At 43.4% G+C, this 24,565-nt stretch overlaps 1 protein-coding gene across 3 annotated transcripts; it reads left to right on the top strand.

Moving 5' to 3' along the window:
• Positions 1–2,073: 2,073 nt before the first annotated feature.
• On the top strand, positions 2,074–18,037 carry RIC3 (RIC3 acetylcholine receptor chaperone). Of its 3 annotated transcripts, none has more exons than XM_044425919.1 (6): positions 2,074–2,237; positions 6,438–6,676; positions 8,009–8,084; positions 9,944–10,037; positions 13,470–13,615; positions 14,798–18,037. In XM_044425919.1, exons 1-6 carry the CDS (start codon positions 2,087–2,089, stop codon positions 15,292–15,294), a joined length of 1,203 nt encoding a protein of 400 aa, XP_044281854.1. In that variant the 5' UTR covers positions 2,074–2,086; the 3' UTR covers positions 15,295–18,037. The 3 variants fall into 3 exon arrangements, with proteins under 3 accessions (XP_044281854.1, XP_044281855.1, XP_044281853.1); XM_044425920.1 differs by having other exon boundaries at positions 13,467–13,615; positions 14,984–18,037; XM_044425918.1 differs by having other exon boundaries at positions 13,467–13,615.
• Positions 18,038–24,565: the final 6,528 nt, after the last annotated feature.

The raw sequence follows: 24,565 nt of genomic DNA, 5'->3' as shown, positions 1-24,565 counted from the left end.
ATCCCTCACTATTGGCTGTGCTCACTAGGGCTGATGGGACTGCTGGAAGAAAATATCTGGAGGGCCACAAGATGCCATAAGAGAAGAAACACCCTTTCGCCATTGTGATGCTACCTAAACCATGACTGATGGAGGGCGCAGAAGGGGAAGGAGGAACAGGAAGAGTGCAATTCAGAAGGAACAGGAAGAGGGCATCTGAAAACCCCTGTTCATGCATGACTCACATGTAGAGAACCCACACACAGGGCATGGATACCTGAAGAACAGCTTCTATGCTTGAGCACCAGGTCCTGTGTAGGTCATTTCTTCTCAACATATGGGCATTAATTGGGGCAGCTGCAACTCCTTCTATGCTTCTGTATCCCATAAGTGAGTAACACCTGACTAGAGTTAAAGATATGCTCACTTTTAATGCAGAGAAGATGGCCAAAGTCAAGGTGTGCCATGCAGCAAATTTATTTCCAAGACAAGGACAGAGAATTAGGTGGGAGTCAGGGAGATATAAGCAAACAGCATTTGGGTGGCTCTGCCACGGAAATCGAGGCACCAGAAAACAGAAACACTGATGAGTCAAAAGGTAAAGAATTTGAAATATAGTTTGGCATGGAATTCTCATGCCTGGTTCTGAGAAGCTGCAGACCATACGAAAAGCAAGGCTGCCACCTGCTTTCATTTTCCAAAGACTGTCCTTCCAGAACCGCTGCCCTTATGCAGCCCATCCCAAGTTTTGTGGTCTTGGCTAGCAAGTTCTGAGGAGCACTGCCCTTCTCTGCTCTGCCACCCAGAAGAGGGTGAGTGGAAATGGCTTTGTGTAACTTACTCTGCATATTCACGTGTGTTTTCTCACTCTCAGGGCACTCTGGGGAACCCTGAATGCAATGTCACCCAGCCATCCACAGCGAGAGAAAGCAAGGAGATGCAAAGGCTGCCTAGCAGACATGCAGTTGCGGCACGCAGCCCCTACTCCTTTGGCTCCTTTCCTCTGTGGTGTGTGTTGCTTTGGATCGGGCCCACCCAGAGGGAAAGTCCAGGAGGGGGGAAAGTGCAAATTGCTCCAAACTGCCTCCACAACCTCACCAAAGGGCCAGGAATGCTGAGAAGGGTGGTGCACCTTGTGTTCCTCGTCAGTAGAAATAGCCTTCCCCAACCTGGAGTCCTCCAGCTGTTTTTGACTACAACACCCAGCATTCATTCATTTGCATGCTGGCTGGGGTTAATGGGAACTGACATCCAATACATCTGGAAGGTGCCTGGTCAGAGGAAAGCTGGCACAGAGGAAAATTACTTAAGGCAGGGGTGGGCGCTGTGAAGGCCTCCTGTGGTTGTCAGGCTGCAACTGCCATATCCCTGACCATTGGCTATGCTGGCTAGGACTGATGGGAGTTGCAGTCCACGAACATACGGAGGGCCACAGGTCCCTCAGCCCTGGTTCAAGGCTTTTCTACAGCACCTATCATAATATTTACTGTTGTTGCTACGTGCTATCAAATCCTATCCGACTTCCAGCGACCCTAAGAATGAAAGCCCCTCAAAACTTCCCAACCACGACATCCCTTCTGAGTTGCTCTAAATTCAGGGCTGTGGTTTCTTTATGGAGTCAATCCATTTCTTAATATAGCTACGTAAATTATATTACCCAAATCGCAGTATTGACGCAAATTAAAAATAAAACCGATGCGGGGTAGAGAATACAATCACGATCAATTAGCGATTCTTTTAACGGACTCCTCGCAACTGACACTCGCTCCGAGTCTCGGGGCCGGGCCGCGAGAGCGCCGCGTCGAGGGAAAAGCGAGCGCCCGAAGCGCCCGCGCGCCCGAGCAGGAGCCGCGCAGCGCCGCCAATCACGGCCGAGCTCTGCTCCTCGTGCGCAGCGCTCGCTCCGGCCGAAGTGAGGGCAGGAAGGGCCCGTCCCTGTCTTCGGAAGCCGCAAAGCGCATGTTCAAGACTCCCGCGCACGCTCCGTAGCGGCCCTGTCGCTCGCATTTTCCGAAGATGCTAAACTCCCTAGTAAAGCGCGAGGAGGGGAGGAAGTGACGTCGTGGGCTAAGCGCGGCGCTTTCCGCTCCGCGAGCCCCGGCCGGCCATGGCGTACTCGACGTTCCGCAGGGTGGCCCTGGCCTCCTGCGTGGTCTTGTGCGTGTCGCTGCTCCTGCCCAAGGTTTTCCTTCCGCGGGGCTGGAGGCAGCAGGAGCCCAGTGGCGGCGCGCCGCCCACACCGGCTGGCGGGCCCGAGGGTAAGCGGCCGCGCTGAAGGCCACCGGGCGCCTCTCCCCGATCCCCTCCCCCCCTTTCCAAGCTGCCTCATTTTTTCCCCTTTATTATCATCACGTTTGTTCCCCTCCTTTTTCCCTCTTGGAAGTAACCCCAGCAGGCTCACACGGTTCTCCTCTCCATTTTACCCTCCCTAAGGGGGTAGGTAGACTGGGAGCAGCTGCTAGAACCTGAATCTCCTGAGCTCCATTCCAAAGTTAACTAGTACCCTGCACGGCTCTCACATTGTTCTGCCACAGAAGTTGCAGAACTAGATGTTTGTTGATACTTAAAGTAGGAACGTTGTAGTTTACCCATCTTGTATTGCTTTTAAGGAACACAAGGCGTTAGACTGGGAGTGATTGGGTTGGTTGAATGTAAAGCACTTTGCATCGAATTGAATTTACAGTTTTTCTTGCAAAAGTGTAAAATTAGTAAAGTAGCAAATTTGCATATACTTACAGGTACAAATGCACATAAGCACAAAAACTTATTTGCAAAGTCAGTTCACACACCAATATTTTCTGCCCCAGCCTTCCTCTATCCACTACCTTATATTGATGATAAAAGTAATAGCCAAGTACTTCTGGAGGGCATTGGGTAAGGTATTGGGTAAGGTTACTGTTCCTCCACAGTAATTTTGAAAAGGGTGTGGAATGGGAAGGCAACAAGATCAGAATTAATATGGCAACAGGTAGGGAGTTTATCCAAATGGTGCTGGTTGCTAATTTATGGTTTCTCTGCTTGGGATGAAGTTAGTTACATTGAATGAACAGTTGCTGCAGTTGCTCTCTTGACTGTAGACTTCAAATTTCAGTATTCAAAGAGGGTTTCCTATCTTTTGGGCTACAACAGATACAGTAGTGTTTATTTTACATCAGTGTGTTCAGTGTAGTCCTGATACACTTATCAGGAGTAAGTGCCATTGAATTTGGAGCTTATATATGAGTAGAAGTTTAATAATATGGTTTTGTTTGGCTTGGTTTCATTGCTGTGCTATGTTTTTGAGCCATCCCTTGCAACATTAGTTTGCAATCATTACAATTACAATGTCCATAATTAATTTTTTTTCCTATACAATTCTTTGGATATGTTATGTAAAATAAAAAGATCACTAAAACCTCTTGGACTGTGTTTTTCTGCTTATTGCATTTTCCCCTGCCTTTCCCTCCAATTCTTTGCTGGCCAGTCAAATGTAATGGGCCTGATTTCATTGTTACCATAGGGTGTGCCTGTGATTGCACATGAGAAATTATATGATTGTCAATAATTTCTCATGTATGGGAAAAGTCAACATCATGGTTAACACTGAATTATTTCAGCAACTTCTTGCCTTATTTTCAGTGATGTGAGTTTTTCTGAAAAATGGTAAATGGAGATTTTGAACTAGACTAAATTGCATAGTGTAATTTACATGAGAAATTCAGTTTGTGTTGGAAAAGCAAACTAGAGAGTGATTGAATTGAGCATGCTTACTAAATACAAGTATATATGTCATGTCAGTCCCTCAGAGAGTTACCTATAGATTCCAGCCTATCTGCCCACCTCCACATTACAGTGCTAGCCTTTGTGGACCAAAGCCCACTTATGACAGGATGGGGAACCTCCATCCAGGCAGCTCCATTTGACTCAGAGTCTTGGGAAAAGGACCCATCTCTCAGAAGAAGAAGCAGGAGAGCAACTGAGGCAGCTTAACTTATGCAAGGGGAAGGGAGTACAGCGAAACTGACACATCCTGCTTCATTTCTGCATCACCTGTTCAAGGAAGTCTTTTTCCTGCTGAGAAAGGCCTAGACTCCCTGACTGAAGTGCCTGCTGAAGAAGCACTAGCTGATGCTTTGGCAAGTGATCTGATAGGATATGTCCTCTTCTCTCCCCCCCCCCCCCGCCCACCACCCATGTCACTTACCATGCTTGGGCAGTTTAAAGAGACAATTTCGGTTCCCCACTCCTGACTTTGGATATAACATCCTGCCGGTCTACATGCAGAGAGAGTGTTTGCAGATCCCACCCCCCATTCACCTTTTGTCTTGTACTAAGAAGAGCTAGATCACATGATCCTTCTGCATGTTTACATCTGCTTAAAGAAAGAACCCATGTTAATGTATGCAACAGATGGGCAAGTGTATTTTAAGAATAAATAAATGGTGGCCTAAGAAATCAGTAACATTCACGAGGCAATCTCCCTAAAAATTCTCCCGTTACTAGAATTTTGCTAACTATAGCCACGAGACTGTGGTTTTCAGTTTGAAAAAGTAAAGGATGCATCAAAGGAGATTTGAATAAACAGTTTGCTTAAAATGTGTCTGCCAATTTAGTGCTTTTTGTTCACTTTCCCTTGTAAGAGGCAGTTTCATGAATATGTCATCCATTTCCTAAGTTCCTATCCTCCTGCTGTTTAATCCACCCAGGAAGTGAAGGTGCTGATGCATTTCTTAGAACTGGTTGTAGCCAGTTCAAAGCATCCCTGCTGTATCAGCAAGGCTCCCCGTTAAATAAGAAATAGCTTGCATGTTGCTTCCTACATACTAATAGTGCACTCTGCTCTCTGAGTGTTGATCCTTATAAAGCCGAAATAGTACTGTCCACCCATATGAGTGGTCACAACTGGTTAAGGGAAACCCCAAGATTTGCACAAACACAAAAAACTTCAGAGGAAACTCTTAGAGGGTACACAGAAATAGCCCAATGTGCTTTGGGCTTGGTGGGCAAAGAATACAGAGTAAGGTTGGTGAAGTGGAGAGGAGGAAGGGGAGACTGAAAATGTAGGATAGAGGGTATAAATCTTGAGAGAATGCAGGCCTCACTTATTTGAATCATTCAGGCAAATTGTGGGAAATTTTAATTGCTTCGGCAAAGAAAGGGTGAGAATGTTTAGAATCAAAGCTGCCGTTCAGGGTTTTTGTAAATTGGAAAATGCATCTTCATATTGCAAACATAATTGTAAGGGGGAAATCTGATTTTAAGATGAGTCTGCCTCAGTTGTCCTCAAACTGGTGTCTTTCAGATTTTTGGGTTTCAACTCCTATAACCCCCAGCCAACAAGGCCAGTGTCAGGAATCCTGGGAGTTGCAGGCCAAAAACATCTCGTATAGGTTATTGTACGTGATGTGGATTTTGCATTGGGTATCCATGCATTGAAGCATGCAAGTTTAGACAAGAACTATTATAGGAAAATAGAAGCAATATTGAAAATACAGGTGTTCATCCACTACTTGTTCTTACAAACTTTGCCATACAGCTCCCATCACCAAATCTTTTCCACTGAAAATTAACACCAACACCAATTAACACCATTGGTACTAGTACCCATGAAAGAATTACACTAAACTTTTCCTATAGAAAAAAAGAAATAGATGAGCATAGATTGTAAAATTCAAAGGCATCCCATCTTGATTGCTACATCTGTTGTGCAAGACGTATGATGTCTTTGTTGAAGCCCTGCGTGCTTATGCTACCCAACAGATTATGATTGAGATCAAATGGGGTGGAAATTTGAGAAACATATGACTGGTTTATTCAGCCATTAAGCAGTGTTGGGCAATACATTACCCACTGAAAAAGGCTAGCTCTTTAAAAAATACTTAAATGTTGTTTCTTTTTGGCGGTAGAAACAATAAAGCCCTGAAAGACCAACCGAAGTTCTGGTTTGTGCATATTTCTGTATAGACTTCTGGGTTCTGTTCTATCTTCCCTACCAATCTTTCAACTTTTCTGCTTCTGGAACAGAATAGTAGCCATGTTTTAACTTGGCGGGTAACATTTGTCTAAGGCAACTGTCAGTACCATAGGCAGTGCTGCACCCTTTGTAACCTTTCAAGGTACATTCATTTATCTAATGCTAGTTCCAGGGGATTCATGCCACCTAGTCATATGATGATTATGAACTTACTCAAGAACTTTCTGTTGATGGCTGCTGGTAGTTTATGGCAGCCTTCTCCAACTTGGTGCCTCCAAGTGCTTTGGAGAAGAAATCGTATTGTGCTTCTGCTTAGGCTGGCTGGGGCTGATGGAACTTGTAGTTCAAAACGTCTCCAAAACAAGTTAGGGAAGGCTAGCTGGTGGCATGTGATAGAGATGTTAGACATTCAGAATATTCAGAGTTATCTTCTTCACAGAAAAGTTAAAAAATCTTAAAACACCACATCTGTTTCAGAATGGATCTTTTTAACCTTGAATTTCAGGGAAGGCTGGTTGGTTTCCTCCAACAATGCGTCCTCAGGTCTTTCCAGAAGTCAAACTGCCTGCTACCCATTTTCCAAGATCTCATCTTGCAGAAGCCGTTGCCAAGGCCAAGGGTGGTGGTGGAGGAGGAGGAGCAGGAGGAGGAGGAGGCAGCGGCAGCGGAAGAGGTCTTGTGGGACAAGTCATCCCAATATATGGATTTGGGATCCTTTTATATATATTGTACATTCTTTTTAAGGTAAGAACATGACTCTTTAACCCTTAAAATTACAGTTGCATTAATACAGTAATTTGAAAATTCTCAGCTAGCTTTAAACGGGTCCTTATTTATTTTTTAAATGAGATTTATATATTTATTGCCCCAGTGGGCAAAACTCATTAAGCTAAAAGCAGTTTGAAATTGTTGAAAATTACTGGAAAGGAATGAAATAACTGATGGGCATGTTCCACCTAATCAACTTTGCTACAGCGTGTGCTGTGGAACCAAGCTGAGTAGGGTAAGCACAATTAAATGGCCACCTATGAGCCTTTGTGCAAGTGGAAGCCGCACAGCATAGCGGCAGATTCTGATGCTGTGAGGTCAGGCTGAACAACCAGATTTTATTTTATTTTGCTACACAATAGAAAATAAATTGACCCGGATTTAAAATAAGAGTCATTTGGCAACCCACCTCCTCCTTACAGTGGCTACACTGTTTACATAGGATAGGGAGAATTCCTTAATGCGGAGTATGATGCAGTTTTTGAAATGCAGTGTTGTATTGTACTAAGCATTTTGTCAGGTTTTGTCTAATCTGAATTTCACTAGATGAAGCCTGTGTTTTTCCAGATCTGGTCTAGTTTGGGGTGATATGCAAGACTTTGGAGTGGAAGGGAATCTCACACAACAGGATTATTTTTCACATCTACCCCAGTACCTCCCAAAAAGCCTCTCCTGAGGGATGGAGGTACCTCGCTAACAATGTGGATTGTGTTTTATGTGGTAGTAGAGGGAGGAGAAAACATGGAAATCTGGAACAGCGCAAGATTCCACTGCTCCCCATCATCCCTGCAGCCTATGGGTCCCTCTGATCCTTTGGAGAGGGTTTAGGAGGGCATGGAGGGAGGAACAGAGGAAAGATTTCTTGCCCAGTCTTCCTCCTGCCCTCCAAAATGGGATATTCTTTAGTTTTTGCTTCACATCAAACATAACAGAAAACTATCATCACATGCCATAGGAGAAAACTATCCACTTTCAGTTTCAATTAACTACAGTTTCCTTAATGTTCAGATGCAAGGTGCGTAGTCTAGTAAGAACAAAGCAGAATCAAACCATTATTTCTGTTCCTGTTTTGTTCCATGACTAGAGTCTGAACAAGTGACAGTTCTTTGATTTCAGACATTATGGAGAAGGGAGTAGGTTGTAAATTAGGAGTTTCCTGCCCTGCTCCTCTGCTGTGCGCTGTGAGTCAGCCCAAGGCTTGTCACAGCTCACGCCCAGAATGGCAGAATAGGGTTTCTACTGTGTCTTTTTCTTTCTCATGATGCCCTTTATCAGCGTTCCTAAAATAGTTACCTTTTCCATTAACAGCTTTCTTCTAAAGGGAAAACCATGGCAGCCGAACGGACGTGTCCTTCGGTATCTGGGAATACAAACAGGAAGATCAGTAAGTAAAATTGCTAAAAATGATTTGAAATTGCACCCAGAATTGTTTTCCTTTGGCAAATAAATCCAGCACTGTAGGGTCTGACACAGTGGGATGTAGGTGGTGGTTACATACAGTATTTAAAGACATCCTCATTACTTTGTACAACTGGTAAGTGCAGGTAGCCATAAAATACTTGCCCAGGGGTGTTTCCAGATCAGGTGTTAATGGAGTAATAGTTCTGCCATCATTCATAAATGTCTGGGGTGCAGATGGCATCATTTCCACTTGTATTTTTCCACCATTTTCTCTCTTTTTCTTTTCCCAAAAAGTCAGTGGGGTGATGTGGGAGTGAACATCAGCACTCTATGACCAGGTGTTGTGTGGCCAGGGCAGCAGTGGGTAAGCTGCAGTCCAGCTGATGTTTTGGCCTTACGTTCCCTCTTCTCTTGCAATTGGTTATACCAGCAGAGGCAGATGGGAGTGATACACCAGAAGCTCTGGACAGCCACCTCTGGTCTATAATCATTCCAGAACAGGCTTGAAAGCAAAATACGGTAATTGTTTATGTGGGGCAAGAAAGGGGAGGGTTACGTTTATTGCCTTGTTTTACCTTTGACCCACCCCACTTTATCATTTGAAGCAACTCGTGTTTCATGTCTTTCACTAAGCTTCTGGAATAGTTTAAGGTGTATCTTTGCGGAATGTGACCCCAGATAGCTCAAGGTAGCAGTTGTCTCTGTCATGTGGCTAGTTCCTATTTTCACTCTGTTCTTCAGTAGCATATTTTCAATTGCATTTTGCTATTTGATAAGTTAAATTTAACCAGAGAAAGTTTCTGGAAATGTATCTAGTTTGGGAACAAGTTAATTCTAATTAATCTCATGCCATGCTCTTCAATTTGTTTTAAACTCTGGCTAAGACAACCTGTTCTCTAGGTCTCAACTGATGCCAGTTTTGTGAATACAAAGTCCAGTTCTGTCTAAGCGTCTCTCTGGTCTGAGTTTTGCCTCCCCAAACATAAGTGAATGAAGGAGCATCATTATAGTCAATTGTAAGTCAGGGAAAGCTTACACAGACATTTCCCAAGGTATTTAAAATGCAACACGTGTTTTGCCCGCCAAACGGTACGGGACAGGGCATTCCCTAGAGCGAGCGCTGCTACTGTGAAGGCCCTGCTTTGAGATGCAAGGTCTTCTCTAAAAATCTGCTGAATCAAGTGGAGCTTGAAGATGGACATCACTCTTTCTCTATCACCAGAGCATTCTGTCTTTTTTCATGCTTAAGCACTGGCGCACGCGCCGAAGGATTCTTACGCCCTTTTGATTCCTTCTGTTGCTTTCAGTATAATCCTGTTAATATCGATGCAGTCATAAACCCCACACCATTCCATGGAGCTTACTGCCAAAAAAGCCTATTCATAGGATTGCATCCTGAATCTGCTTCCTACTGCCCAAACTAGTGAATAGCCTGCAGAATGCTCTGTGTCACGAGAGCTCCAGCTACGGGCGAACATAGAAATAAGAAATAAATCAGAGCTGGTGTGGCTTACAGTGTCACAGCCTTGGCATCTCTAAATCTCCAGGGATTTCGAGTCAGCCAGTCACCCTGCAGGCAGCTTCTTGGGAGCAACTGGGTACATTCTCTACACTTCTCCCGGCCTTTTGGGAACGGCCTTTTCCTCTCCTTCTGCCTGGGTAGGATAAAAGATTATTTCCATCTGTTCTATTTATTGGTAAAGCTTTCCTAGTCACCACCCATGATTCCCTCAGAAGTTCCAGGTTCGCTTGCTGTGCCCTCCAGTCAGTCCAGGCAGCTTACGCTGAGCGAATTGCTGGAGCTGCTGTGACTGGTGCCTCTTGGCCATGTTTGCTTTACAGCTGACTATGAGCTTGCCCAGCTTCAAGACAAGCTGAAAGAGACGGAAGAGGCCATGGAAAAATTAATCAGTAGAGTGGGACCCAACTGTGAGAGGTAAGTGTTTTTGGGCTTTCTTCTTTTGGCAGATTGACAAAGGTGAATTCTTTTTTGGAATGTCTATGCAGAATAGACAGTTCAGGCAAACCTGCTTTTAAATCAAGAGATGAATCTCTTGAAGATGTTGGACACTAGTTTGTCATGGTTTAACTTTGCTTTTCTCTGATGCTGTGTTTAAATGGAAGTGTTGAATTTCAGTTTGCTGAGAAGAAATGTGCACCCACGATTTTTAGAGTGGTCCCTTTAATTGCTTGTTGTTCTATTGTTCTGTTGAAAAACACAGTGATTGCAGAGATCTCATACCTACTCTAAGGAATCTATATAATCTATACATTTGGAATCTATATGAAATAATTGCTTCTGCAATATATTATCTTCTTAAATTCTATTTCATAATACTTATATTTAACTTGTGCTTAGTGAGTGGAACAGGGGGAGTTTCCCCATATAGAAGTGTAATGGTATGGGGAAGAAGACTGAACATCCCTTATTTAGGGAAATCAGAACAATAGAGATATGCCGTATTTTTCGCTCTGTAAGACGCGCCTGACCATAAGATGCACCTAGTTTTTAGAGGAGGAAAACAAGAAAAAAATATTCTGAATCAAATGGGCACATAATCACAGGCACATTCCCCATCACTTCCCCATGGGCTGCACATCTGACAGACTTACTGCACACACACATTCGCTCCATAAGACGTACAGCCATTTCCCCTTACTTTTGAGGGGGGGAAAAGTGCGTCTTATAGAGCAAAAAATATGGTAATTGTTATACTCAGTATTAATCTTTGTTTATTCAGAGCATGGAAGAGGAAGCATCTTAAATTCTGTGAGGATTCTGACAAATGTTGCCCAAACAAATAGCTTATATACTAAGAATACTATTTGCTTGCATTCAAAGCAGATTGTATTAATATATTCTTCTCTATTCTTACACGGAGCACTGTTTTTTTTCTTTAAGATTTAGCTTCCAATATGGGCATTTTTACTCAGAATCCCACTAAATTCAATGGATCTTATTTTTAAATAAAAAGTGTTAAGGATCCATGGTGCAACTAGGTAATTTTAAACCTTGGACTTCATAATCCCATGAAAGGGCCCTTTGGAGGACCATGTAAATTCTCCACTTAGTTATTAGTTAGTGATTAGTTAATTATTTGGTTATTCATTATTTGTCTACAATCAGAACTGTTACTCCATCCGTTCAAATTGGGCCTGTGTTCGTGCCAGCCCTGACTAGACCCGTTAGGGGCCCCGGTCTGCCCTCTGGCATTCCCTGCATGAGAACCTTTTTCCTCCAAACCACTGATTGGTCAGTAGTTCTTGGGCTTTCTGTGAACCCTTTTCCCCATTCTACAAGATAAATCTCGGAAGACGTAGCTACTACCGGTAAGAGCTTGAAGTAAAGGTATGCTGGCGTTTGGGGTATTTTGAGCCACTATGGTCCCAAAGAGCTCCAAAATAGAATTTGGTCCTACCCTGAAAAAATGTTCCGCACCCCTGATGTCCTAGACAACAGCTTGCAAAAGTTGTGAATATCAAGCCAAGCGGTACCCATCGGTGCATACACATGTTATGATTGTACAAATGAGAAATGGGAATGGATAGATTTGTCCAAGCATCTTCTTGGGCATGGAGCTTCAGATGGTCACCATGGCTGTGCTGCAAACAGTCAGGTGGGTTGCATTATGCAAATATGCAAAATCAGAAACAAACACAAGCAACTTCACAGCTATCTGTGGGGAGTTTTTTAAAATTTGAAAAACTATGTAAGTAGTTTGAAGGCTTTCCTCTTTCCATGACATTTAATCTGCATGGCAAAAATGATAAAAAAGAGTGAGTCACTTGATCTCTTTCAATAAATGAAAATGAAAATATATAAAAGGTCACTCATTCCACTTACTTCCCAGTCTTTAATGCCTTCGGGTCTTCTATATAATTGCTCAGTATCCAGCATTTCTTTTAGTATGAGCAGTAAAATGAATTGCTAAATAAAAGGAGAAAATGCACTCAGACAAAGATTTGAGTGGTTCTTTCAGGTCAGGATATGAAACGCAGGCACCTGCCTCCTTGCTGCATTGGCTGACCCAGCTCTGCTGCCCCTCTGTCCTTTTCCTTCCCTCACCAAATTGGTGTTAGGATCTCTAGTCCACCACAGAACCTTCACTGCCACACAAATGACTTTTGCAAACATTCCATGAAATCAAACTAGTTCATTCAAAGGGTGGGAAATGGTTACAAATGTGAGGCAGCAGTTTGATTTTGTTTTATCTATAATATTCCAGTGCAAGGTCCCTGTTTGCAACTGAATTTAGAACAGCCGGTATCTAAATGAACGTGATAGGCATGTCGTGAGCGAAGCCGGCTGGAGCTGGAGGTCAGACTAGATGGCCCAGGAGACCCCTTCTGGCTCTCTCTGTTTCTATGCTTCTAAATACCACCTATAAATTCTAGAGGTTCATTAAACTGACTTAGGGCCGTTACTGCCTTGAAAGGCATTTAAGGCAGAAGAAAGGCCTACAGTTCCCAGCTTTCCTCAGGCAGCTGAGTCGGCCTTGTACTTTATCTAAACATGTATAGGAATGTGCCCATAACCACACTGTATGTTGCTTCTTTACCTGGTATGCTGTCTGTTCATAGGTTTGTATGTAAATAGTTATGTTGCACACAATAGATTTGTAATGTGTTTGTAAACAGCCCACAGAGTGGTATAGAACTGAAATGAGTAACTCACTCAATGAATGAGTTTGAAAGATGGATCTAGGCACGTCAGCCAGCTTGTCCCAACTGTCCTGTGTCCTCCTGTTCTTTTGGACTTCACGTTCCAGCAGGGCCTGCTATCACTGGAGTCATAGTCTGGCTCACTTGGAGGTACCAGCCTGGGGGAGGCTGCTGAATAGGGGTTCCTGGGGTGTGCAGTGAATAGCCAGGGCGGCACAGGCTTCTTTCTCCTCTAGTGATCCGAGCAGGTGCCAGCGTGCCGGCCTTCTCTTGCCCACAGCCGTCAGTGCCAACAGGCTGCGTAGCCTGATAGTCCTCGCTGCATCCACATATGCACCTCTGTAGGGCCCTCTCATGCCATGACATCATGTAGCCCCTCGCCTTTTTCTCTCCTTTTCATCAATTTTCTTCTCACTGCCCCTTCAGTCAGTCATCCTTCCTGTTATCCCACTGAAAGGCTTGTGCAGAGATTTGAGAACTGTGCCTCTAAATGTCAAAGCAGAGGGTGGGCAGCTGGGGGCTCTGCAGAGGTTTTGGCTTGCTGCTCTTGGAAATCCTTACCACTTATTGCCAGTGGGATGTAAGGCTAATATATCTGGGGGGGGGGGGCAACCAGTTCCCCATCCTTTGTCTAAAACCGGAGACACTGCCAAGTTAACAACCACAGGTTGCAGCTCTGTGTTTTTTAATTCTTGTCTCATAGCAGAGCCCAAAATTCCACAACTAACCAAGAGAAAAGGCTGCTTCAGCAATTGCGAGAAATTACTAAGGTCATGAAAGAAGGCAAGCTCATAGATGGAATCTCCCCAGAGAAAGAAGCTGAAGAGGCTCCTTATATGCAGGACTGGGAAGGTGAGGAGGAGGACTTTTTGGTTCTGTCTGAGGGCAGCGTGAGTGTGTGTGTGGGCGGAGGGGGGTGCCTTGCTTAAAGAACAGGAAGCCGTTAACACAGGAAGCCATTTGGGATTCTGAGCCCCTGAGCACCTGGCTCTCTTCGTTCTTTCGCGGCTCTGTAGACCCGAAGAGAGAGCCACGTCAGTTTCTTAAGTGTCTCAGGCTGTCCGACTGCGGAGTACTGTAGCACATGCCTGAGAGCTTACAGGGCTGTTCCTCAAGCCCGCTTCCCATCTCGTGTGCTGGGAAGGGCTGTAGTGGGCAGCTTGAAAAGCAACAATGGCCTGAGACTTGTTGTGCCTTTGAAGGACAAGAGGGAGCCCCTGCCCCAATTCTGTGTACTGGACTGTTGGTCTATGCCCCCCACTGCACGCACACTGGGGCAGTGATGGGCTGCAGAGGCACACACCGCACTGCTCTCACACCTCTTCATGCTGTTCTGTGCCTGGTCTGATGCCTGTGATGTGGAAGAACCATGGCATCTCCAGGGTCTCCCTGGAGTCCTAGGTGTCAGAACCCCTTTAGTGTCCTTGCCTGCCAGTCTGCCGAGTTGGTGCAGTAGCTCTACCGGCCTGGAGCTTTCCTCCCCACAAGGCCGCTGTTTGCAAGTAGCCCCATGCAAGTTGGGCAGCTGGGTGGCACTGCAGAACTCGTTGCCCGCCAGCCATTTGCAGACTTGGAGCTGCATCAGTCCAGCATTGTCAAACGTCAGGACTCATGGGAGGTACAGTGCAAAACAAATGAAAGGCACCATGTTGGTGGATACTGAGTGAAGGAAAGCCGAACAAACTGGAAAACAGTTAAAGTGTTGTAATGTAATGTAGTGAACTGTTCTTCCCAGTTAGGCAGTGGGAGGGCATATTTGATCTAAGAAGACAGTGTGTTAGCTCCCCATTTGTTGGACATGGTTAGTGGGGATCTATTCCATACAGATTCTGGGGAGGATTGAATCTCATTCTAAATGCATTCGATTTCAGTACTGAAGCCATCTCCTCTGGGAACAATCCTAAGTACGTAGAATTGAAAGTAAATGCACCTGAAATTAAAGGTGTCGGTTGAATTTAGAAACTCTTAGAATAGATCCAACAATGCTATGCGTTAAGATGTTCCATCTAAGACAAGTTTATTTTATATCCTAAGGTTATCCAGAAGAGACCTATCCTGACTATGATCATTCTGATTGCTTCAAGCGCAGACAGGACACAATTCTTGTGGATTACCCTGACCCAAGCCAGCCTTCTGCTGAAGAGATAGCAGAGCGAATGGAGTTTGTGGACGATGAGGACTGTTTGTGTAGTGAAACCCTTTTGTCTGCTCTTGCCATAGTGAATGACGGCCTTGCAGCAGGACAGGAGAAGGACCAGTGTGTTCCATTCAGCAACCAGTGTGAGACTGACCACCACTTGGAGAAGTGCTACTGTTGTTACTACGAGGACGACGACCCTGCTGTGATAGCGGAGAATGCAGGGTTCTGCTCCGATAGCTGCAGTGAGACAGAAGAGGCAGCAGCAGGGGAGCAGCTGGTGGATTCTGACCTTGCGAATGCAGAACCCAGAGAACAAAACGATGGAAATCCTGATGGAATTGGCATTCTGAGAAAGCGAAACACAAAGGGACTCGAGTTGCTGGAACACTGAGCATTGTGTGTCGCCATGTCACTTCTATAGGCTGTGAGCTCGGCTTTTAGGGCAAGCGCTTATCTTCTCCATTGTGTACTCAGCTGAAATCCCATAGCAGTAGGCAGGTGGAGGCAGCCCATTCAGGTACTATTAAGGGCAGCTAATTATCCATTATTATATTTGAATGCTGTAGGAGGTACAGTGTAGTTTTTGTTTGCCTTTGCTTGGACTGGCCTTTGCTAGCAGACACAAGCCTTTCCATGTTTCTTACTAAGTGAAGTTTTAGAAAGTGATGGGGGTGTCCTGGTACCAGCCCTCTCATGTAAAGTCTTCTTTTTCTTGGCTGATCAGCAAAGTACTATTGTACAAATCAGCGGAGTGACCCTCCCATGTTCTCTTCCTGCACAGTGAACGGAGAGCAGGGATCTTTTCCCCATATCACCAGTGCATGATTAAGGGGAATGAACAGTCTGTCTCGCCTCATCTATGGCTCAGCATTTGCATCTCTTCCTTTAAAACATGGCTTGTGCCCACACCATACTTAACTTCTAAGAGTAATGTTTTTAGTCTAATGGATGAGGGAGGAGAAACAAAGCAGTTGACGGGCCAGTGTGTGCTGTGGTGAAGCCAAACGCATCTGGTGGTGTGGTGCTTAGCGCGTTAGGCTGGGGAGATCTGGGTTCAAGTCCCCGCTTGGTCATGAAGTTCACTGGGAGACCTTGGGCCAGTCAGTCATTCTCAGCCCAAACCACCTCACAGGGGTGTTGTGAGGATAAAAGGGAGCTAGGCAAGATGCCTGAAATTCTTCACAAAAGAAGTTAGGGGAGAAATGCAGTGTAATGTCATCTGCAAAATTTTAGTAGCAAACAAGGGGGTGCCCATGGATTAAACAGTAGCAGAGAAGCTCTCTCCTCCTCTGAGGCCCCAGATTACATGTGCCACAGTCACTTGTGACTTTATTCCACTTTTTTGAACAGTAAAATGCAGGTGCAGAGGCTACTAGCTAGAATGGAAGACCAGTGTGGGGAGAGAGGAGTTTCTTATTCAGTCCCCTATGCATTTTTCCACTAAAATGGTTTTTGTTTTTCTAGTTTAACATTGTAATTATTTATAAATTATGATAAATTATTTATATTTAGTTATATTTTATATGTTATATTTATTTCTTATATCGCTTCAAGGATTACTTTTCCCACCTGAGAGCTTGGCTTTAGACAGAAGACAAGAAGAAAAATCAGTTTTTTCCTATGCCAAGTTTTTTGCAGTGCAGTCCTATGGCGCATGCTTGCTCAGGTGTAAGCTCCACTGTGGTGTTTGCTCTCAGGAAAGAATAGATAGATTCAGGCAGGCAACTAACCATGTCTATTCAGGAGGTCCTATTACATTCAGTGAGACATATGCCCAGATAAATGTGCATAGCATTGTTCTATGTGGGAGTAAGCCCAGCATAGTTGCAGTTCACATGGTCAAACAGCCCACAGTTAATAAATCGTGAGGTCTCTGTGCGCATGAATAAGGAATCGTAGCTCCCACCTGCTCACTAATTTCTGTTCTCTGAAACACTCAAGGACCACCCTCTCCCTGGGTTGTTGCTGTACCATGTGAACCCAGAACACTTGGGAATGTTTGGGGTTAAACAACTCATAGTCGTTACATGTCAACCAGGTCTTCTTTCATACTGATATATCATACAGATGTGTCAGACAGATTATCTAGCTGTGAATATCTTCAGAAACAGTGTTTGAACTAATTCCACAGAAGTGTTCTGACTAATGCATAGTGTTGCATTTCAGCAGTTAAATTGTAATAGAAAAGTGGGAAGGATGAAATGGAGTGCAAGTTGCTTAAAAATTGTGTCTTCTCTCACACATAAGGATAGCATAGAAAAGAAGATACCTCTCTCTGTGTGTAACATTTATAGCGTCTACTGTCAGTAAGTTTGCCAGGTAACCCCCCTCCACCAAACTTTTACTAAGCAGGGGTTGGAATATACAAAGTTTGACCAGCAGATTTTTTGTTTTAGAAGCTCCCGTTCCAGGAATAAGGGACTTAGATAATTCCGATCGACACACGCCTTCAACAAAGCCTATTTTTTTTAAATTGTTCATCTTTTCAACACCATTTTGTGGCTTATGGAAACCTACTTTGAAATTAGTTTGTAATATTGAGTAATGGAATATTGTAGCAGAAATATTTAAGTATTTTTAATTCATATTTATTTTAACTTATTTATTTATTTGAATAAAGTGTGGGGCAACATTTCAGTACAACTTTTCTTTGTGTCAATGTAAGTTTTTGGGAAATAGTAGAAAATAATGATAGACTGTTACAAGTTTCTGTTTTTGAGGCTGAAGTGGATTATGGTTTCCACTTCTTATGCTTTTAACAGCTACATGGTAGGCAGAAATTTTACAGGAATGCAACTGCAGCAATTCAACTGAGGAAGATGTTCATGTTCACCAACTAGACAGGAATCCTATCAGGAAAAATAGGTGGCAGGATTAAGACGGAAGTGGTTATTGTTAGCTAAGTGAGTAACTTAGGCATGTATAGTAAATGAGTAAGAATAGTTGCAAAAGAAGCATGTAGGATAATTGGGGGGAAATACACAACCGCTTGAAACAAATTCAAGTTTTAATTTTTTTTCTCACAGATTTTCTGTATTGACATATACTGTAATCTACAACATACACAACGTAATTATGTGAAAATACCAAATTAGTTATACACATACTGATAAATAAATACATTTGCTTCAGAATACCAAAGTGTTTCTTTAAAAATTGACTTCATAAAAGCACATTTTCTCAGATTTATCTAAAACTCCATATAGTTTGAAACCAAAGAATGCCTGACTGCTGAAACAGGACAAGACAGTCTTGTGCAAATTGACATAACACATTCTAAGCATTATGCAAAAATATGACTGTTTAAATATTTGTTCTCAGTCCTAATTACTCTTAGCCCACCTACTCCCTTCCCTCCTTTTAAATGACATACAATTTAAAACAAATTGAGACAGGAACATTGTCAAATTCTACTAGAATGATCATTGGTTTGTTTTAAGAAAGGCACAGTGATGGATTAGAAAATGTTAGCCATGGTAGAAAGCGTTGCTAGCAAATTTTGTTCACCTAGCACCTCCCATTTCCATGTTCTACGATTGAAAAGTGAGCTGAAATTAAAAACAAAACACAGGTTCATTATTAAAAGATTCCAGATATTCTGGGCTCAATTCTAAAAAGACACATGTCTGGCTATATATAGTATATGTAACAAACCACTTGTTTTGTGATAAGATGGACCCTTCAGAGTGCAGTGCCACTTACGCCAGTTTACCTTCAGTCGTGGGCAGGCCGCTTCAGGACTGGGGACCATCTGCTCCTTAGTGGCCATTTTTAAGCTGGGGACCAAGGCAACTTGGCCATTTGAAACTGATATGAGACCATTTCCATCTTTTGCTCTTAGAATTAGCATTTTTACGTCAGTATTTTATATCTGTGTATTGAACTGCTAGGATGGAAAAACCTTGATGCTGTAATCCACTGATTTTTGGTTGGGTTGATCATGATGCCACTGACATTAAATGCCCTGAGTGTCAAGCAAGAGAGGATGAGGGTAGACGTTAAGTCATTAATTAAGACATTATGGGAAACACTAAAATTGACTGCAACTGTTACACTATGCTCCAAGTAAGCAACATGAAAAAAATAGAGATGCTTTTTGCCAAGTTCTTTTACAATTAATTCATAAGGAAAACACCATGCCCCACCCACAGTACTGGCTAAATATCAAGAGCGGGATGCTAAGAGGGGATCAGATCCATACATTTTGGCTGGCCTTGGCCACTGGCTGAAACTTGTGCTTAGGCGTGCCTTAAATTTGCATAGGAGCTGGCTGTGAGAAAGGGCAAATATTTTCTAATTGTCCAACCAAAGAAGCAATTAAATTCTCATTAGCAAGTAACTTACCCACACAGCACATGATGAGAGGAAAACATTCTCTGCATCAAAACTACTTTGAATTTCAGGGGAAGAAGATTGCAAAACTGATGGTTCCCCCACCTTCTCTCTCTGTCATCATCATGAACATCATCTGTGCAGCTCAAAAACTACCTATTAGTAAGATTTTTCTCTATTTTTTGTGTGTAGATCTGGGTGGAGTGGGGAGAATATTCAAGCATGTCATGCCCCGCACCTGCAGCTTGAGATTGCAGTTTTGCCTAATGGAAGGGCCTAAATGATCCAATAAAAGAATAGCCTCTATATGTTTTTAAATATTGGAAGTAGTCATTCAGATTAGCAGTTTTGAATGGAGCTGGCAGACCAATCCTCATGTTAGGATCTGACCACATAGCCTCCAACACAAACAAAGCTCAACAGGAGTGCGGAGCAAGCCATCAATTTCCATCACTGCCTCCTTCCACGGCTATTGTTTGATTCTGCTACCAAGCCCACTGAAACCGGGGGGGGGGGGGGAGTCTGCTCTATATTAGCTCCAAGGTTGGTATAAACCTGGAGCCATGGGTCAGGATCCTACAGTCTCCCGTAGCATGCCCAGTGATACACTCAAGGCATGCCTCCTTTTCCTTCTCTCAGAGATCAAATACAAAGGAGATTCCACACAGAGATCTGGCAAGTCAGACCCGACCCCCCACCCCCGGCGAGCCAGCAGATCTGATCAATTCTGTGACCCCTCCCAGTAACCAAAGGATGACAGCCATAGCACATAAAGGCATTTTAGAATGGTTAAGCCTTTGGCTCTGACCCGGCAAATACTTTTTCCTTTATTTGATGTGAAATCCACCACCAAGATCTTAATCTTGCTGCATGGCCTGAAGGTTAGTAATTGTAACTAAAAGCTCTGCAGTAGTTATTTTGGAGCTAAAGGATACTGCCAGCTTTTTTCTCTGCTTACACACTGTGTTTCTAAAATAGCTGCACTTTTGTCATTTTACAGAAATTCTATGCATTGCCTTAACAATCCAATTTACATTTCACTGCATTATTTCATGCCTACAGCCCACCCTTTCCAACAGAAGGAAAATTACAATTTCAAGACCATGTATCATTAAAATAAAACTGAATTAAAAGAATCCCTTGTCATTTAAGGAATCTGCCAAGACATCATCAATTATGCCTTTTTAAGAGGTTGATATTCAAAAATGGGAAGATGTGGGTAGAAAAATGTCCCCAATTCATAATCTCACTCTCAGCAAGTGTGCCATAACTTTGCAATACTGCAGCAACTAATAAAGTGCCTCATAAGAGACACAGTAATCTGGTAGCCAAATTGTGTACTTGCTTTTATTTCTGGCCGAGATGGGTTTGACTAGTTTGAGATAGCTCCCACATAGGGGGCATGCACAGTACAAAATACCACCCGTTTTCTGCCTGGGAAATGCAGCTTGGTGCGGGCGCTGCAAGGCCAGTAGGAGCAGCAGTGTTCAGCTGTTCCACCTTCAGGAAACCCTTTCTACAAAAACGTGCCTGCTGAGTTACCCTTGCGCATCTGTCACAAAAACCCTTGTGTGTTGCAGTCTAGTCGATGAGATTAATGATGGGGGCTAGTTTCTCTAAAAGAAAGACTGCCCATTGTGAACAGCTTGCATAGAAGTTGGGCCTGGCTTGAATGTAGCTTGAATATCTCTGTTCTGGGACACATTTTAAAACACACTCCAGCCACGGGGAAAATTGACCACAGTGGACACACTTGATTGCATGGGATGGTCATTAACAATCGGCAGTTCCTTTCTAGGGAAACTTGTGCATCATTACTAATTTCATTAATTAGTTGTGGGGGAACCTGAGTTCCCTGAAGCACAGTCTGGAAACCAGAATGGTCCTACCTCATTTTCTGAAGCAATGCATATCAATTGAGTTTAAGCCTTTTATGCAGCTATCTTTTTAGTTTCTGGTGCCTGATTATATTTCGATCATGTGGGCATTAATACAATCATGGTTTGATCCCCCCCCCCTTTTTTCTTTTGTGAATCAGTGAAAGCCAAGGACAAGGACCACGGCCAAAAAAAGTCACAAAAGGAAGTAACACAAGGCCTTCCCTGTGCTATTTAATAGATACAGAAGTGAACACATCCTACCCTGCTGATTAATAGCTAACTAACACCAAACCTATTTGTGGTTATCATGGAAACATTACTTAATTGCTGACAGTCAGATGCCTGCCTTCTCACAAGATTGCCTTCAATGGGGTTCATTCATAGGATAGTACATGCATGCATTGCAGCCTTTGAATACATTTGTTATCTCTCTCTTCAGACCATGTCTTCATATAAATTGAGGGATTCAAATCAAAATTCATTCAGTTGCCCATTTCTTTGGAAGATATTTCCTCTATTAGTAAACATTTCAGTTGCTTTTATACTAAAAGTCAAAAAGCACAGGAATCTCAGGATGAACCAAGGTTTTTATATGTTAACCATTCTTAAAAGTATTAAAAGTTACTGATTACCTAATAAGAGTTAGCCTAGTCATAGTTACAGGCCCTGTCAGATGGGCCTCTTAATTGAATTCTTGCATGCAATGATATAAGATAAGGGATTGGAGAATCGTGGAAATTGCCACTAGCTTCAAGGAAAAGTATGTCTGAAGCTTTTGGTGCACGTGGCGGGGAGAGGTGTGGGGAGTTTCCCTCCACAGTGGTGGTGCTCAAGGGGACATACTCATTAGCTCGGCTAATTCCCCTGAATTCCCCTGCTCAGCTGCCTCCCTCCCTCCGATAATCCACCTCTCCCAGCCCCCCCCCCCCCCGGCTCTCTCTGCATCACATTTATTTTGATAAAAGCAGCTTGGGAGACAGAAAAAAATGGAACAGCAGAAGGGGCTTCTCCAAAATGCATTTGGAATCTAATCTAATCTAATCCAATCCTGGGGAAAAAGGCAGTGGTTACAGAAGAACCACCACAGGAAAAGGTGTTAAGGCTATTTCTCCATTCTGTTCTTTTTAAGGAGGGGAAATGGCCCTCAAGGGCAAGCTCACAGTGTATGTGTGCAGCAATAAGACAAGGCTCACAGCGCTGAGTGTAAAATGTACGAAGAGACCAGTGGGCCAGTGCAAGGTACATGTCCGTGTGCACGTGGCTTCTGCATGTGGAACGCTCCTGCTGACTGGGGTCACTGGCAAAAAGCGAAACAGCACAGCGAGGGCAGCACCAGAGGCAGAGTCCAAAAGAGCTGAGGCAAACCTCAGAAGAGCTCTCGGTAGCAGCAGCAGTTGATATGGTGGAAGAAAAACTGTGGAGTGTTTTTAGAAGTTGGTCTCTGTTGCTGACCAGGGTGTGAACTGTGCTAGACTTCAGGTCAGTAAAAAGCAGGTACTTGGTGAAAGTCGAGAAAGTTTGTAGATCAGGGCTTGCTGTATGAACATGCAGCGCTCTGTGGAAGTAATGCTATACATTTCACTACCTATGACGCGGCCAAGAAAATGGTATTGTTTAAGTTTGCAATCACATTGCATGTATATATATGTAAATCTTTTGTCACAGGGTGGCCTCAAAACTTTATTTAAATTTATAAATAAATTTTCCTAAATAAATATTTATTTAAAATAAATATGACATGGCTAAAGTTAAAATTACAAGTAATTACTTTTGGTCAGCTAAAAGGGTTGTTCTAATTAACTGGGCAGCAAATATTGAAAAAATAAGTATTTCTAAGAACTGCGGATGGCAAGCACCATCTTAAAAAAAAATGAGACCCCCCCCCCCCCTCACCCGGCTTACATAGTAGGGGATGGCCCTGGAACTAGGAAGGGTTGGAGAAGATACACAACTTGTACTGCCGATTTTTTCCATGGAAGAAAATAGACTGGGTCAGGTTGCATGGCATCTGGCTCCCAAGAAAGAGTTCAGACACGTCGAGCAATCTAGGGTGCTTTTTGCACAAAAGTAATGCTGTATTCCTAATCCTACTGACTGGAGAGCAAGGTTCCCTGGGACCTGTAAATAAACATGCTTAGGATCGTCCTGAAAACATTTCTTTTTTTGAGTATTAGCTTGGACTTGGCCACTCTTCTTTTGTACATGACTGAAACCAGGCCTCATTAGTCTCAAGGTCCGGTCTGTTACGAAATCCAAACTGTACCAATGCGATGCTAGGCACATCTCTTCTGAAGGAAGAACTGTTGTGTTCCCTGGGACTTACTCCCTAGGAAGCCTTTTCTGCACGGGAGCTTCCAGCTTTTGGGAAAAAGCTGCAGCATAAACTTTATTAAAGTTAACCCTTGGAACAATATAGGAAGGATAGAAATAGAATATCATTTATATAGAATTTTATAAGCTGGTTTTAATTTATTTGTTTTTCATTTTTATTCTCATCTCACAGAGTGACAGAATTATGCCCACCCTAATCTTTCATTTCCCTGACATTTACACAACAATCATTTTGATATTTCAGCTGCTCTGTGATGAAAACTGTGCAGAAATAAAAAAAATTCCCTCACTGGAGAAAGTACTGGAGCATTTTTAGCCAAGCATCTACTCTCTTCTATTCTGCATAATATGTAGGATTTGGCTCTTAGTCTTTTGCAGAGAAGGAAGGAAGGATGAAAGGAAGAAGGGGCAAGGATAGCACAAGATATGGGAAGAGAGGGCACTCCTGTTGGGGACCCTTTATTCCACTCTGCTTTTACCACTGTCAAACCAGCTCCTGCAGAGAAGCGCCACTTTCATTTCTCATTGCTCTGCAATTGCCACCGGCAACCCAATTGGCAAACATCCAACTGTACTGCTGTGGCGACTTCTTGAACCCCTGAAATCAGTGCTAAAGAAAAGCAAGGAGCAGCAAAGGGACCTCAGAATGATGAACTGACTTCCATATGCATATGCTCTCTGGAACGAGCACTCAAAGCAATCGGGATGCTCTCGCCTGCTTTGCTCTTAACACTCCTTTCACTGGAGAAATGAAATGGTAACAAATGCCATCTATGAACTTATGCCGTGTCCTCAATTTTCCAGTGCAGTGGAAGCTAACACCTGTAAAAAGAAAAAACCTGGATACTATTTTTCTAAAATAGGATCTTATCGTGTGCGTTCTCCCTCTGTATGCGGGAAGGCAGCAAATGCTTGCCAGACCATTTGGATGTGCAGGATAAGTTTCTGCGGCATCGGGGCAGGCAGATCTGGCACTGAATTCAGATCACTGGGATTTCTTAGGTGGCCTGTAAAAGTTCCTGCCCTTGGAAAGATCTCGCTAGGTGCAAACTGCATCTGTGCTTAGACCGCCTATTTAACTATGACATCTAAGGGTCAAACCAGTTATCACTTTTAACT

The sequence above is a fragment of the Varanus komodoensis genome, unplaced genomic scaffold (assembly GCF_004798865.1).
Source record: "Varanus komodoensis strain SLA01 unplaced genomic scaffold, ASM479886v1 scaffold16, whole genome shotgun sequence".
NCBI lineage: Eukaryota > Metazoa > Chordata > Lepidosauria > Squamata > Varanidae > Varanus > Varanus komodoensis.
This window is presented reverse-complemented; position numbering and strand designations above follow the sequence as displayed.